At 33.6% G+C, this 17245-nt stretch overlaps 1 protein-coding gene across 1 annotated transcript in view; it reads right to left on the bottom strand.

The window, feature by feature from the left end:
* The window catches only part of LOC116173512 (lipopolysaccharide-induced tumor necrosis factor-alpha factor homolog), a 37071-nt gene extending 23444 nt beyond the window's left edge, over positions 1 to 13627 (bottom strand). The window contains exons 1-2 of the mRNA XM_031491017.1: positions 13481 to 13627; positions 4302 to 4393 (exon numbers count right to left, since the gene is read on the bottom strand). Of these exons, the coding sequence (XP_031346877.1) occupies positions 4302 to 4392 (91 nt within the window). The 5' untranslated portion in view covers position 4393; positions 13481 to 13627. The remainder of the gene's footprint in view (positions 1 to 4301; positions 4394 to 13480) is intronic.
* Positions 13628 to 17245: the final 3618 nt, after the last annotated feature.

A 17245-nucleotide genomic window follows, 5' to 3' on the forward strand; every position in this document is an offset into this window, starting at 1 on the left:
CTCCTTCGTCGATGTTATCAATGGCTTAATTAACAAAATGACAATACGTGTCCACAAAGCTTCCTTATAAACATTTTTATTTTATAGAAGCTCGGCGTCCATCAATTTTAGTTAAAAATACTTCTTTAGATTACCAACGGCATACTTAACCTAATTGTAAATTGTAGCAAAGATTATTGTTACCATAAAGTAATTGGGTTAAACGAATAATTAAAAGAATGAATCATGGTGCAAGAACACACCTACTGCCCGACAACATGTTGGAATTTTGACTTTGTTAGAGAATGCTAATTGAATTTTTTCTCTGCCTCAATTGATTTTTCTTTTGGGGTGTGGGTATACTATATTATTGATTGTAATCGTTATCCTCTGGAAGCTTCCCCACGTTCTTAGCCCTTAGCTTCTTGATGCCTTCCAAGAAGTTCCGGAATGAGAATAGCATAGAGTTTTCCTAGGGGCGAATAATACCTGGACAAATTCTCTCCCTTGATATAAATGGGGGAAATGCCACTAATAACTTAATAAAGTTTGACCAATTTTTCTTTAGGATTTTTTTTTTGTGGAGGCGAAGCGAATTATATCTAAGTGGAAAGGCCGTGGTTCTGTTCTTCTGGTACGTTGATTTACAAGGGGACCAACTTGCAGCAATGAGTTATTCTCTTGCAAGCGAATATTCTGGGCGAAAATATATCGAGGGTGTATTTTCATAAGGCGAATGTTTTCTTGGGGTGAGTATTTATCCTCTCATACGAGGCAGTTACTCGTTAAAATTGTTATTGTTCCAGGTAATCACAAAATAATTGATTAAACCAGATAAACTTTCAGTTTACAACGAAAGTCGGATATTATAATGAAAACGTACATGAATGGTTTCGTGGTAAAACGAGTGGAACACATTATCGGAGCACGGTAGTCATAAAATCGATTGATAAAGCACACGTAATGCATTTTTCTTGTACAGATACAGAGAAATATATTCTAAATTATCGTTTTGTATAATGTAGGTCACAACTTATGCGTAATTGTTGTTATAAAATCAAAAACACTTTAAACGTTGCTCGAAAAACAAATTCTGCACACACGGATTACAGCGACAAAAACCTTGTCAATTGAATTCATTATTTATACATTTTCCCACTAATGTGGCTTTTAATTATTTATTAGTCTTTGTGAAAAACACACGGAAAATGTTATTTGCTCTGCATGAGTAATATTTCTGTACTTTTAATATCATAAACTGAAATGAACACAGAATTTGGTTAACAGAAGGTTTCGTAAGAAATATTTTTATTGATAATTTGAAGATTTATTTTGTTTAAGGCTTGCAATTCAGAATTTTGCAGCTCAGGTTGCAATCCGAATCCGATATTTAACGTTTCGCCCTCAAAGGTAGCTCTGACTCTCTCGTTGGTAATTGCAATATTGTTTTACCACAGAGGTAGTAAGGAATCAGTTTTTGCAATAAACAAATTTACATTGTTTGAAAACGGAACGAAAACCATGGTGAAATCGTTGGGTGTGTACTGTGTTGCATACGTAGAGAATTAATCCTGCGTTTCTTGCATTTAAACAATATCATATACTTCAGATTTTTTAAAATTGAAGATTGAATATCTTATAGTCAATTGGCGCATCTGTTGAAAGCATTTCTAGGTGAATCGACTACCATTGCCATGCCAATAATCTGGACTAAGGTCAAGCGCATCAATGGAAATTACACAGCTTTTCCATCCCCCCTCTTGCTAAATACAAACGGTACCGAAATCCCCAGTATCTTACAAATAGCAAACCCGGAACCCAAGTCACAGCCCCAAGTCTCAACCTAGACCCAATAAACACACCGATTTCTCAGTACTACGGCACAAGTAAGAGCAAAAATACAAGTGCAGGCCCTGATGACATCCGAACTATGCTGATTAAAAAATTACCAATAGTCCAGGCCATATATTTTCTGACAAAAAAAATTAGTTGCCGGGCGAAACCGGTGAAACAGGTGAAATGATTAGAAATTGGAAAAAAATAATTAAAACAGCTGAATTTTTTCGCGAGTGAAATCCCGGGGGTTGAAAGGGGTGGAAAGTGGTATTATGCTATTTGTGGCAAAACTATTCATTTTAGGCGACAATGTTCAATGTAGAAGTTATAGAGAATAAAAATATGAACAACTGTTGTATTTGCACTATTTTCACATAACCTACAATTTTCCGAAAAAACCGAAAAAACTGTTTATTTTTGTTATTATTTTTGCGAAAAAAAGTCGTGGGGGTTTGAAATTTGGAGGAAACATAGCTTGTTTTATCATAAAAAAGGGGACCGTATAAAGTTGAATCGTCTCCGAGATCTCACGATTTTTGAAAAAGCCACTTCTTTTTCAAGGGGATGAAAAATCTATTTTTTCGTCGTATAGCGATGCGCGGGGTAGCAAAATTTTTGGGAAGACTAATATTTTAATAAACAAAAATAAAAAAAAATTATTATATAGAAAAACTTCGTGAGATCTCGGAAACGGTTCAAATTTACGGACTCAAAAAATTATTTCCTTTTTTTCTCATAAAACCAGCGATGTTTCCTCCAAATTTCAAACGCCTACGACATTTTTTTTGCAAAAATAAAAACAAAAAACCAAACAAGCAGTTTTTCCGGTTTTTCTAGGAAAATTGGAGGTTATGCGAAAATAGTGCAGATACAAAAGTTGTTCATTCTCTATAAGTTTTACGTTGACCATTTTCGTCTAAAATTAATAGCTTTGCCACAATTTGCAAAACACCATTTCCCATCCCTTTCAACTCCCGGGACTTCAGCTATTTTAATTATTTTTCCCCAATTTCAAATCATGTCACCCGCCTGAAAACTCAGTTTCACCCGGTAACTAATTTTTTTTGAAAATAAATTATTTTAGAGCTATTTAGCATGGACGACAAGCGATTATGTTGAATACCTCTTAGCAATTCACGATTCCGGATATTAAAGATAAAGTAAATTAGGATTATTTTCATATGGAAATGGGGGTGCCACAAGGATCAGTTTTAGGTTCCTTACTTTTCTTATCATTTATAAATGATTTTCCTCAACACATAGTTTTATCACAATATTTAATTAATCAGTGAGATAGATTGTATGTTAAATGAAATAAACAATAGGTGTAATAATGAATACTGTATAATGAAAAAAACTGTGATAGTTCTTTCAGGCTAAACATTTCTGAAAATTGTTAATTAAATATTCGAAAATTGTTTGCAAATTTCGGTAACATCATAAAATTTCTTGGATTAGAAATGGATACATAATTGACATGGTCACACTATGCCAACAAAGAACTATCAAAATCAAATTATGCCATTTACCACTTAAAAGATAAAAAGTATACTATGGCATAGTACACTCCCATGCTGTCTATAATTTATCTACATTAGTATGCTTGTTTGGTTTGTGACAATTTTCTGTGTATTTGTGTGTCTCTCTTAAACGTTTCTAAAGATTAAAAGTTTTTACCCGTAGGTGTTCCCCATTCACCTTTGGATTTTATGCACAAATAAAATGACTTCACTTGACTTAAATTCCCTTACATTCAGATTTCAAAAAACAGAAAAAAATTAAAAGTTCCGGTTTGTCCTGAAATTACAATTCGGAATAACGAGTATTCAGGTGTTAAACATTTTTTAGATTTGCCCTGCAATTTGTACTTTTTCTCTGATCCCGATTAATTTTTTTTCTCAGCAACAGATTGTATGACAATGTTTCTACAATTCTGACCCCAAACCCAAAAGGAAAAATCCAATCTCAACTTTACCTCTGTAAAAATTGTCCAAGCTGGAATACAGATCAGATCCACATTTAGTGACATTTTAGTCCCGAAACCTTCGTTCACACACATCACACGGGGAATAGAGAGCTAGATAGATAGTCATTAAAAATGAGTTTCTTGGAAAGTTTATTTACATGGGAAATCGTACTTAACTTGAACTTTCAAAGGCCACTTGATGGCACGCCCGTAAGTGAGTTACAAAGAGTAGGAAAAATATTGATGCTGTACCCACGCAAAATACAATTGATAATTAATTAATTAAGAACAAGTCATCTCTTTTAGAATTTACCAACTAATCTGTTTGAATCATAAACACTAAAGAGTCAATAAGAGGGCTATAACCCTCATAATCTACACGCACTCCTCACTTTAAAGTAAACAGTAGATAAAATGTCGTGTAATAAAATTAGCCATTAGTCTTTGTTGTTGCATAAAATCATTGTACCTATACTTGAACATGAGGTGCATTCAGAAAATGTACAAACAGATCACGTACCTGTCGGTGCAGGCATTGGCGCTGTCGGATATTGCTGTTGCGGCACTTGATTGCCGGGAACTTGAGGATAAAGCCCTTCGTTCTTTTCCATTCTGAAAAATGAAAAAAAAAATTATTTCGCATCCGCTATTTTTGCAATCTAACCAAATTCATTCATTCATTTATGTTTAGTTTTTTATTTACCTATTGTTAATCTGGAACGGACTGTAAATATGCAATAAAATTTGTAATTGTAAATAGTTCGACACCAAAGTCAATTTTCAACGGTATAATGGGGATTTACTACTATCTTGAAACTTAAACGATGTAGACTAGACGGTTAAAAATCATGTTTATGTCATGTCATGTCAAGAAATTAAGAGGGAAATGTCCTTTATCTACCCTTAAATGTTTGGGACAAGTCAGGTAGGTTTCGTTCTAGTAAAATTAGAGTGATGGTGCCATTAGTGAAAGATTATGTCTTAAAATATGATGGATACTCTTGATAGGAGGTTATTTGCTACAAATTTGTACCTAGTCCATTGACATGATGCCATAAACAATCAATCTCAGAGGTCACAACAACCCTCTGATGCTGCTGTACGTTATTTGCAGAACAGATTTTTTCAAGTTCAATTGTAACCTGTGGGTCGATCGAGTACCTAATGCAAATAAATCAAAATTGTGTGTGCAATGAAATTTTAATGGATCTATTGAGACATCGCCCCCCTAGTGTATATTTATTTAATAAATCGGTCTTAATGATAATAAGCAAATCCAAAGTGGTTACGTAAGGTCACTGTATGTAACCAAATAAACTTTTTACGATAAGTTTGATGTAATGCATTCAATTTCCTAGAACCGTATAAATAAAATAAATAAACGTCCAACATGCTATACTCTATCAAATTCGGTATGCAAAGAACAATGAATTTATTGGCTATAATGTCACTTTCAGATTAATCAAAAATTCCACTTACGAATAATGGAACATATTGTATATTTCTTTATTTTTAAATGTGCAGCCAAAAACTTTGATAAAATATGCCAATAAACAACGTACTTAGTGAAGTTTTGGAAATGAAATTTACTTACAATTGTCTAGTTCTAGTATTCCTGAAACGTGGAACGTCCACCATATTACATTAGAAGACGGAGAAAGGACAAATAACCACACCGAGGGGTAGAATCACCCATTTGCTAATTAAACTGTGTGGGTTTTGATTATCAAGATGCGTCAAGAGGTAGCTGCCGATAAAACAAAATTGCACCAACAAAATTTAGGTCGATTAATTCCAAAAAGGAAGAAGCCAAAATATGTACTTCTATACAAGGTAGACTCAAAAATATCTGCTATACCGCGCCCGCCAAAGAGATTTGGTAAACTTCTTAGAGGCTATGAGTCACAATATTAAGTTTAATTAGCATTAATGGTAGTGTTATGGTAGTATAGGATATTATTGTGAAAATTTGATCTCAATCTTGTTCTTTTTGTTGTTGCAACTTTTGTTCTCTCGTAATATTTCGGTTTTTTCCCATGGGGTTCATCTTTCCATGGGTTTTTATTCCGGTTTTTTTTTCGGTACCGGTCGCGATTATACGTGCGTCGTTTAGATGCGTTCTGTCCGACCTGATTTCCGTGTAAAAAACGCATTTAAAATTTTTGAATATAACTGAGATATCACCGAAAAACTAAAAATGTAAAAAGTATAGTGTGACACGTCATTATTTATCTTTTTTTTTGTCTTCTATTTGATTCCGAAAAAATCTAACATGGCTCCCATAAGCAATAAGAAAGTAGTAGCCTGTAGTTTCTAGATCTAGGTTCTACAGTCTTATGGAAATTCTGATAACAGATACAGATTCTCCGAAAAACAGTGCCCATAGAAGATACAAGATCGGTTGGGTGCAAGAGCAGGAGCGGAACTCATGACGTTTAGATCTTTTTTTAATTATATGGAATATTTTTTTCGTTTTTTGTGAATATGGTCTAATAAAGTCATTATTATTATTAGTACTAACAGGAACCCTCCATTTCCGACCGTTTGAGCTAGGGAAAATGGAAACCAAAAATTTGACATTTTCAGTTTTTCGCTGACTTAGTTATTTTCAAAGCTTCTTTTTAGTGACAAAAAGGAGCCCCCAATTAACCTACACACAGAAATCAAATTCAGTTTTTCAGTCCACTCCTCTCAAATTCCTGAACTAAAATTATGATTAGTTGGAAGTTAGTGTTTATTGCCTATTGTTGCGTATCGGCGTCTATTATGTTTGTGTAGGTAATGAAGGCAGCAGAAAAATCACAATGGCGCGACCGCAATTGTGTAAATATTTCCTGAAGGATCATAATTAGATCCAGATAAGGTTGCAGATAAACTTAGTAAATTGAATAGTTTTATTGAATAAAGTTAAAACGAACAATGGTGCTGTGAACGTGATATTTCAAGCTAATTATAGGCCTTTGACGTCATACACTTTCGAATTAAACACAAATTTTTTAACGTGGACCTAAATTAAGAGCGCACGGTGAATTACGGAAGCAAGAGAAATATTTCAGCGTATACATCGTGAGCTGTATTTAAATTATATTGAGGCACCGATGGTAAATTCATTATAAATGGACTTCCTCTTTCACGTTGAAATATGAATGGGTAAATTTACCCTCCCCCATTTATTTTCTTAATTTCTTTTTTAGGGAGGTAAAATCGAATAAAGTACAGTTCTGTTTTAAGGTTAGGGCCTAAAATCACGAATTAGGTCCCCTGACATTATTTTTTTTTAGTAAAAGGTGTAAATTATTTTAATGTTGGAGAGCTAAACTCGTAAAGGTACTCCCCCAATTTTTTTTTTTTCAGAATCTTTTTTTAAAGCGCAACCAAAAAATCGAGGTGCGCCTACATGCGCAAGCAAATTGCAAACGAATGAAGCGTTCAATTTTACTAATTCTTTCCATTTTTATTTTATATTGGACCTATTCTTATCAGCATTCTTCTTTTTAGATAATTCAATCCTCATCTTCTTTATATATAAAATTCTTCGATACGTGTGTTTGTGCCCCCTAAACGGCTGTACGGCTTTTACTGAAAATTTTTTATGGGTCTCTCCATATCCTCGGATTGTTTAAATTCACAATTGGGCGAGATCGGATAAGGGATTTTTTTTAACTTCTTTTTTTATTGATATCGCTCTCCGCGATTTCGCATACCGATCGATACATACCCAAAGTTACTTGCATGTTAGTACTATGCCGATGAGTTTACACTTTTACATTTTGTACACTGGGATTCCGTTATCATATGCCCGTCAATATTGAGCGCACGAAGTTACGGGGGAAAATCTAGTATATTCACAAAATTTTATAATGGATGCACATTACTAAGATTTAAATTCGACAATTTTACATATGCATTTTGTTCTACAAATTAAATCAATTTTTTAAGAAAATGTTAAAAAAAAGTCTAAAATAAGCACTAACGTTCGAAAATAAGCACTAAAAAATTGCATTTTTTAATGAAATGTACAGATCCAAAAACGTTTCGTTCTGCTTATAAAACTGAATATAAAAGTTAAATGGTAGCACTTATCTACTTATCATATATCGCTTGCAAATAATGACACCTTTTACGAGGTAAAATATTCTCAAATTTAGACAAATAACCCTTTAGAGTAGTCACTAGCAGCTTTAAATACTGTTTCGAAAGTACATGGTTGGTAAAAAAATTCGTTTCTCTATCACTTATTTCCGGCAAATAAATTATAGATAAATTATTCTCACTTTTAGAACAATACTATTCTTTCAAAGGACCCGCTAGCAATTTTACATACTTTCATATCAACATTTTGCGAGAAACGCTCAAACACGTGGGTTTTACTTTCTTTGGGACAATCCAATTATAATTATGCAATTCAAGAAAATGATGTAAATGTTAGATCGTTTAAAAGCCTCGTTATTCTTCAGATCTCAAGAAACCATATATTTCAACATATTCAAACAGTTTAAGAAAAAAACTTTTTTTAACCCTGAGAAAATTCTAACACATTAGATGTAAAAATTTTAAATTTTGGAGTGCAAAAGTGGGAACGATATACATAATTACTTTTTATATTGGAGCGACAGCGAGCTATTCACGCGATGACATATTTTAACTTAAAAAAACTATAATTATAAAAGCTACTTCATATTTCCAGCGTGCCGTCATTTAGAATATTAGGTTTCGGGCTGGAGCTGCGATTCCACAAAGCATGCCAGGAGTGATAAAACTGTTGCTTAATTTTTTTTTAGTTTATTATTATGCGGATGGGATTTCTATTGAAAATTGGCCGCGACAACTGAACTAAATGAGTGACAGAGCTCCAGAGAAAGAACAGTTTACGTCAATAGGAGGCTATATAAACTGAGTCCTTAATTTTTAGGTTTTGAAGATTTTTTATGTAATTGGATAAGTATGGTATAGTATACAACTAATTTGGCGTGCTTTTATTATAGAAAAAAAGAGAACTTCACAGTTTGCCGCGTACTAACAATCGTTAAAATTAAAGAGATCAAGGCTATAGTTAGCTTGTCAGATTATAGACAGTGGTATGTAAGTTTCAACAAATGGTGGCATTGAAATCTCAACGTAAAAAAATTAAACACAGTAGTTAAAATCAAACAAATCTTCCTAGTGTTGAAGTGAGTTTAGAACTGCGCCGAAAACGTGATTTCTATTCATGCGTATATTATTATTCTTCATTGTTTGAATTTTCGCATTGGGCAGATAGGAAAATCTGAACGCGATCGCCCTGAAGAAAGGGATCAGATTGAGTTGGCGACGTTGACCAGCGTCAATTTAAATTAAACAACCTTCGATCCCAAAAATAGCTTACATTAACATAATGCAAATAAACATTTGGGTGATAGTTTTTAGTACTCCTCGTAAATGTAGGTTTTTATTGTATTCTGATTTCTGATGAAATTTGCTTCTAGCATAATGTTGAATGGTTTTTTCTTCTTGATTCAGAAAATTGGTACGTTGTTAAGGCGGGGTAAAAAATGGAACCTTATTTTAAAAAAACGCACCCATACACAAACAACTTTGGTTGATTACCCTGATATTTGTGTGATACTGATCACCCTTTGAAAGTTTTCAGGAAGCCATCCGCATGGGTATCAAAGTGATTATCTCGTCTCTTCTGAAGTACGAGCACTTTTATAGTTCCTTGCAAACTAACAAAACTGCGACGAACTCAAAATCGGAGCGTTTTATAAATCCTCAAAAAATACCTGCCAACCGAAACCGTTTTTTCAAAGTAATAGTTATTTACATAAAAGTAAGGAAAATGACACATTACTGGCGGGGAAATATTGGAGTACGAGGCCGAGTAGTTTAATTTCCGAGTCAGGTAATAAGTTTTATATTAAATTGTACCCGAAATCGTATTTTAATATAACTTTTCAATTTTATACAGAACTTTTGATTAATGTCGATCTGTCGGTGATGACAGGAGTCATTATAGACATTTAGCAATGTCACATATGCGGCCAGTAAAGTGACAAGTGGCAGGAAACGTAGTCTTCTCTGTCTTGTCATGGAAAATAAAATTTCCTGTCAGAAAGTAGGCATGAAAATGAAGGTTTCAGGACAATTTGGGAAAATAACACTAGTCTTGGCGGTCGTTACAACTAAATGAGACGGAAATACGGTTTTTTGAGCTATGATGAATTAATGCATTATTAAGGCGACAATTAATTATTCCTTATGTAAGAAATTGTGGGAGAATGAAAGTTTAATTCAAGTTTAAATCGACTTTTAAATTGTTTAATTTCTTACTGTTGTGTCATCGTTTGTTGAAATTAAAAAAAGAATATATAGATTCTTTACGGAAAAGTTCTTTTTTATTTTTATAAAAATTAGGTACTTTAAAAAAATGCTTGTGGGTACAAATTACTCCTAAATTAGAAACCCCAGTTTTTTCGGATCTCATATTGCAAAATGACTGAAAATCGATTTTCAACAGAAACAAATTTTTACGGAAGGATTCTTGTAGGTTTCGCAGATATTCCATTGAATTAGATCATATTTTTCAAATTTTTGAAATGACTTGTTTCTACTGTCAGCCATTTTTATTGATTGGTATCGTCTACTTCAGTTACCATGGATACAATAAACAAAATAATTTTATCAGTTGTTTACATAATCACGAAAGGCGGAAAGGTGTGGACTTAAAGGCAGCGTTTGACAGAGTAAATAAACAAAAAGCTAAAGGATAGAATCAAGGAGGGACAAGAATGAGGGTAATATAGTAGGGAAGGAGTCTGAAGTGTTTTGGACATGTAAAGGACTAAGTCAGAGATGCTCACTGAGCCCGATCATATTTAATTTTTACATAAGATACATAGAAAACGTATTAAGACAGGACCAAGGTGGAGGAAGCAGAAAAATATGGTTCTTGATATACGCAGACGACGCAGTTGATCATTGCAACATGGGTAGAACAGATGAAGGAAATGATGAATGGAAAGGTATTAGGAAAGGAATGGAGCAGAATCTAGAAAAATCGGAAATGATGACTGATGAGATTTGGAGAGGGCGAGAGGGGGGGGGGTGGAAGGAAAAGGGAGTTGGAATATAGAAATGGAAAGAAAATCGTTTCTTTCCATTTATGTTCTTTCCATTTCTATAATCCAAATGCGCAGATAAAAAAATTAAGAAATAAGGGGGTGGTGCCGATGAGACAGGTGTAGGGACGAGGGGAGAGGGGGTTCAAGAGTAATTTTAGAACATGAAATTACCTGCTCAATGCAATTGTGATAGGGGTGCTCGTGTACGGAACGGATATATGGGGGTGCGAGGATTGGGAAGAACTGAAAAAATGGCATTTTAGTTGTAATTTAAATTGAAAGTTCTGCCATTTTTGCGTCCGATAAATATTGATTGATTGACAGTAATTAATTACGAGGTAATTAAGTGCTAATTATTAGTACCCTGATTCTAAATTTATGGTAGAATTATAAACGAAGTAAATAAATGAAGCATCAAGATTTTTAGATAACGGATACTGACAGTGTTCTTAAATTTAATTATGAGCTTGATGATTGCGGTTATACTGTTTTTGATGCGCTATAGGACAAGCATATTTGTGCTGTTATACCTAATGAGACCTTATTGAAATTCACGTCCGATACAGATACTTGATACTCAGTTATTATTCATTCTTATTCTAATTTTTATTATTGTATGTTCTATTATATATAGACATTAAAATAGTAAAAAAATTAATTATTCATCAATGATTTATGCTCAGTTCCGTTTTCCAGAAGATTAAAGTGGAAATTAAAGTGTAAGAGTCAAAGTCAAAATCGTTATGTATGGACCATTTCATTAAGAAAAAAACTAAACCATATTTTTTATGGTATCCAAAATTATAAAAAGCTTGCTACCAATCTACATACTTGAAATTGGTGGTCAGTGGCGTACTTATGCGTGGTCAAAAGGGACATATTTTCATTACATATTCTTAAACGAGACCATATTTTTGGATATAGCAGAATAAAAAATTCATTATATTACATAATGAAATTTATGAAAAAAGTTCAAATTAAGGAAAATACTTTTTTGATTACTATTATAACTTTACTAGTGTGAAGATGTTTGTTATGTTATATTAAAAAAGTGCACTCTTTAATAATACCTCACAAAAGATAGTTCTATCCATTAAAAAAATAAAAAAAGTGACGTATTGTCTTTGATACAAAAAATTGCTTTCACATAACTATCGTTTTTTCTCAACGCAAACTAGTGAAATTATTGATTGATTGATTAATATTAGATTAATTAGCACAACCGTTTTCTTTAATTTGGATTTTTCTTTTGATTATGGAATACACGTTTTTTATGCTGCTATGTATATCCAAAAAAGTGTACTTTCACTGACTACAAATTGCAAGTAGGTAGGTACGTATATTAGTAGCAAACTTTTTATAATTTTGGATACCATAAAAAACTCCTTTAAAAAACGTTGTTTTCAAGATATATTCAGTGTTCCAGACAACATTTTCACCCTGCATATATAATGGTTTTCACAAAAAAAACTTAATTAAATTTTCATTCCCACATTCTCCATTCCTACCAATCTTATGCCTCTTTATTACTTTATTAATACCGAACTGGATTAAAATTTGAACAAAGTTTCATCAAACAATTCCACTAGGATTTCACGGATTTTATCAAGGTGATTACACAAAATTTCATTTTCACTAATTAAAATTACACCATATATTTCATCAATGGTTCGCTCCTCTCTTTCAGCAGTTGATTTTTTAAAACCAACATTAAATTTGCTGTCACTGGACTGAATGGTTTTAGAACAATTTAATTTTTTCTAAGATGTCCACTCCTTGATTGAATAAATTGACTTTTGAGAGACTTCAGATATTTTTAGTCAGGTTTGGCAATTTCTTTCCCTTATCTACCGCGTAAGCACTTTTCCAAAAGCGAGATGCTCAGAAATTGAAGTCGTAGCTCAAACGCGAAAACTTAATTTTGTTTTGTTAAAATGTTTATAGACGCAATAAGAGGAAACTGAAATTTGTGCACATCTTAATATCAAATCAAATCACCTCCAAAATTATCTGAAGGTTTCCAAAAGTTAAACCAACGAAATCAGAATCAGTGGTAGGCACTGATAAGCACACTGACATAATTGGTACTTACTTATAATAGTATGTACTATTATTTACTATTGTATAATACACACTGTTTAATTTTGTAGCATGATAATGCAAAAAAAAGTAGGAAATTTAGTTTTAGGACACAGTATCACTTTTGCCTCATTTCGACTAAACGATACCATGCGTGATAAAACCCCTCAAACTGTTCCAAGGCACCCATTCGTCCTAATATCGAGTTTAATTGCTTGAAATTTAACACCGCGCCAGACATCAATAAAATAGCCATATTATCATATAATTATAAACAAATTCCAGCTCATTTCCGGCTACCGAAGAACACGAAATCTGTGGATGGGTTAAACTTGATTGGAGGTTTTGCAACGCATGGAATGTGTCGTTTTGGGAACAAGTAGAAAAGTTTTGGGCAACTTTTGACCTGTCTAAATTTTAAATTAAATTCGTCGGTCAATTATAGGCAAGGCACAATGCAAACAGCAAAATTAAAATGTCTAGTTAATGTAAGCGCGTAAATCCTAAAATAATCACTAACCTTCCACCTATTAATTTTTTCGTGTCACTCCTACCACTTCAACTGTTGCACTTGGTAGCTGAATTTTGTATTACGAAAGCGTAAGTATGGAACATGCTAAACTCGTCTAACCGCGTATGTATAAACGAATATGCCGAGAGTTTCGTGTTTTTACTTGGCGTATGAGTAAGTCAATGAACATTGGAGAAATTCGATTTTATTTGTCGGTGATTTATTTTAGTTCTAAATATATACACCTCTTATAACAAACAGATAAACAATTATAGCGATACCTTAATCTTATGTTAATCTTGTTATAGGAACTGTGTAAAAATTAAACGTCAAGTTGTCGATTAAAAATGGCACGTGCTTTGCGTTAGGTATTAACGTAAAGGAGAAATTCTTCATTTGGCTACCTCTGCGAGATGATGGGAAGAAACTAAGAAGTTTCAATAGCGAAATTCTTCTCCATGTCCACATTTCAAAAGCTTCCAACCTTTCTTCATCTTCATTAGAACACTCCATACACAGATTTTACCTCTCTTTCTTAACTGAATTTCCATTTCCATGTTATATCATCCTGCCCTTCCACTTTTCTTTTGTTCTTATTAATTATTAGGCCTCTAACTATTCTCAATCGAGTTCTTTTTCACTCTCAGCAGCAACAATCATGCCGGCAATCACCAATCCTCTTCCCTCCAATGTTCATACCATATTTTCTTCTTTTCCACATATTTCAGCCATGTCTTTCTCCATATAAATTAAACAGTGTAGGTGCTCAGCATCCTCTTCCGATATGAAACCAATCCGTCTTTTTACAGCCAACCTTGATTTTTGTTTTGTTTCATATATAAATTTCGTATTAGCCGTCTTTCTCTCTAGTTGACACCTTTCCTCTTTAGTACCCAATCGAATGCATTTCGAATGTCAACAAAACTTACACAGAAGGTCTTTCCTTTTTTTCCAAATGTCTGCCGCTGATCGTTTTCATCACTCTTATTGCGTCCACCCGTGTCAATTCCTCTTCTGAAACCAAACAATATTTTCAATAAGATCTTTGCTGTGTGTGTTAGGCCGATTGTTCTATATTCTGAACATTTTTGTACAACAGAGAAGGTCATCTGGCCACTGGCCACTTTCGCAGATTTAATTGATTCCTTTTTCCTGCAGACATTTCAATAAATTTATGGGGACATTGTCGCCTTCTGCTGCGTTCTCATCATTCATTTCTTTTATGACTGCCATTACTTTCGTGTACAGAATGCCTTCCCTGATGTTGTCATTCCACTTCCTCTACACTTTCTACTGTCAGTTGGTTTGTTCTTTGCTTGACATAATTCCTCCTTTCCATCTTCCCAATACTTCGTGTTCTTCTGTCAAGAACTAATTGTCATCCTTATTTTATATTTCTATCCCTAATCATGGTTCCATCTTTTTTCTTCATATCTAGCATACTTTTCTTCACTCTATCAAATCGTGTCTACCTACTTTTTCCACTTTTTCGATTTCCCTACATTTCTTTTCAACCGGCCATTTCTTTTCTTATTTCAGTTTTCTGTACACTGTCTGTCACTCCTTCCATCCACCATTTTTTAGTACTAGAATTCCTAATATCAGCAGCATTTCTCACTCTTTCTACCAATATAAATTCTATCTGTTTCTTAAATAGATATTTTGGTGCTTTCCAGGTGTAGCGCCTTCTTTTGTGGTTTCTAAACATGTGTTTGTAACAACAACTTTCTGTGTAATTAATAATCAGTAATTAAATACCTTAATGTGGATACTACTCGAGATAATTACTTACTTCCCGTTCAACTGGCTTTCGTTGCTATTATTCGACAATTGGATCTTCTAGTAAAGCTAGAAAATTATATATTAGACTCGTTTTTGCGTAGAAAACACACAATTGCAATAGCGTTTGACTTGGAGAAGACTTACGATCTGACAGGGATGGTTGGTGATTCAGGGGAAGCTTATCTGCTTTTATTTTCTCTCCAATCGCACTTTCTGATATCTCTGAAAGTTACTCCTTAGAAAATGGAGTTCCCCAAGGATCGGTATTGATGTAATCGCTGAAGATATTGGTTTCAGACCAGAGCTGGGATGATTACTCAAAAAAAGTAATCGAGTATTGATTACAAATTACTTTATCATTAAAGTATTTATTGATTACTACTTAGTTACCACAGTATTCGTGATTCCTTAGTAACCATGATTACTTTTGTATTCATGATTACAAGCTGATGATTACTAATTCGATTACTACTGAGAAAAGTATTTAAATTACAATACTGATTACAGTACTTAAAAAAAACTGATTACACAAAAAGTAATTAAATACTGTAATCAATTACAATTGTAATCGATTACTTCCCAGCTCTGCTTCAGACTCTCAAACACAAAAACGACTGCCATTGATTTCTGTCGACCCAAGACCGACTATTAAGTCTAAATGGACATACCATAGAATTTAAACCGTTTGTCAACATCTTAAAGATCATTTTTGGTAGAAGATTATATTTTCGGCAACATTTGATATCAAAATTCAAGAAGAAGCTGAATATTGTTAAACTTATGGCATATATCTCATGGGGAGCTAGCAGGGATGCACTGCTTTTTTTTTACAAATCCTATGTAACGCCTTCAATTGATTACGGAAGCATAATTCATTCTACCGCAGAGGCCACACATTTAAGACGAATTGACAGCATCCACGCGTAAAGACTTCATTAAACTAAATATCAAATATTTACACGGCAAAATTCTACGGTATTTGGCAAGCATTGTTATTTATCGACTAATTGCCCTCCGGCATAGTGAAGCTAAAAAACTTTCTCCTTAACGGGACCAAATCATTACTTTATAACGTAGCCCCACATCAAAATATTATCATAATTTGGGGGATTTGGGAAAATTGACGATACAGCTCAGTGGATCAGGCAGATTATAAGAAACATGTAAAGAGGACCATCTTACATTACAGCAATGGGCGACCAAATGGAGTGCATCTGAAATAAAATTAAAAAGGATTCAACAGTCCATTACGCACCTAAAATTATAATAATTTAATTTATTGTTAAATTAGTTCTTTTGTTAGTCAAACTTTTCACTATACATGCCGACACGAGCTACATTGTGCGAACAAAAGTTTAAGAGGTTTTCAGAACATCTAAAAATTGTGATAATCTTCAAACGCAATGGTTTACTGGTAAACTTTTTACGGCACAAACGTAGCACTAATCAATCTACCTGGTCCCTAAATTTATGCTGACAAAAGTGTGCGAAGTAACAGAACATGTAAAAATGGCATCGCGAATTAAAGTAACTTTTTCGTGTTTTTTAATTCTTTCGTTATGCCTTTCAGCAAGATTCCATATACCTACGCCTTGAGGTGGGTTTTAGATGTATGGACGTTGTAAAATTATTTATTTTTCATTTGCCTATTATATGTCAATTATATCTGTCATATGTGATATATACATCAGCAGTCTATTACGCCCAAGGGCATAATGGATTGTCATCTCATTATGCCCTCAAACGGCCTGTCAAATTGATTGATGGAGTTATATTATGTAATAAAAAAGATGCAACTTGATTCGTATGAAGCACTTTAATGTTGGGCAAACAATAATCATGACATTTGTATATTGAAAATGCATTCTTTGGAACGATGAAAAATAAAATTTTGTATGCACCTCAGGCATTACTCAATATTTGACCCTCGGGCGACTTACAATCCCTCGGGCCGGAGGTCCTCGAGCTCTGTCGCCCTCGGCATCACTATTA

Source organism: Photinus pyralis, unplaced genomic scaffold (assembly GCF_008802855.1).
Source record: "Photinus pyralis isolate 1611_PpyrPB1 unplaced genomic scaffold, Ppyr1.3 Ppyr1.4_LG6, whole genome shotgun sequence".
Taxonomy (NCBI): Eukaryota; Metazoa; Arthropoda; class Insecta; order Coleoptera; family Lampyridae; genus Photinus; species Photinus pyralis.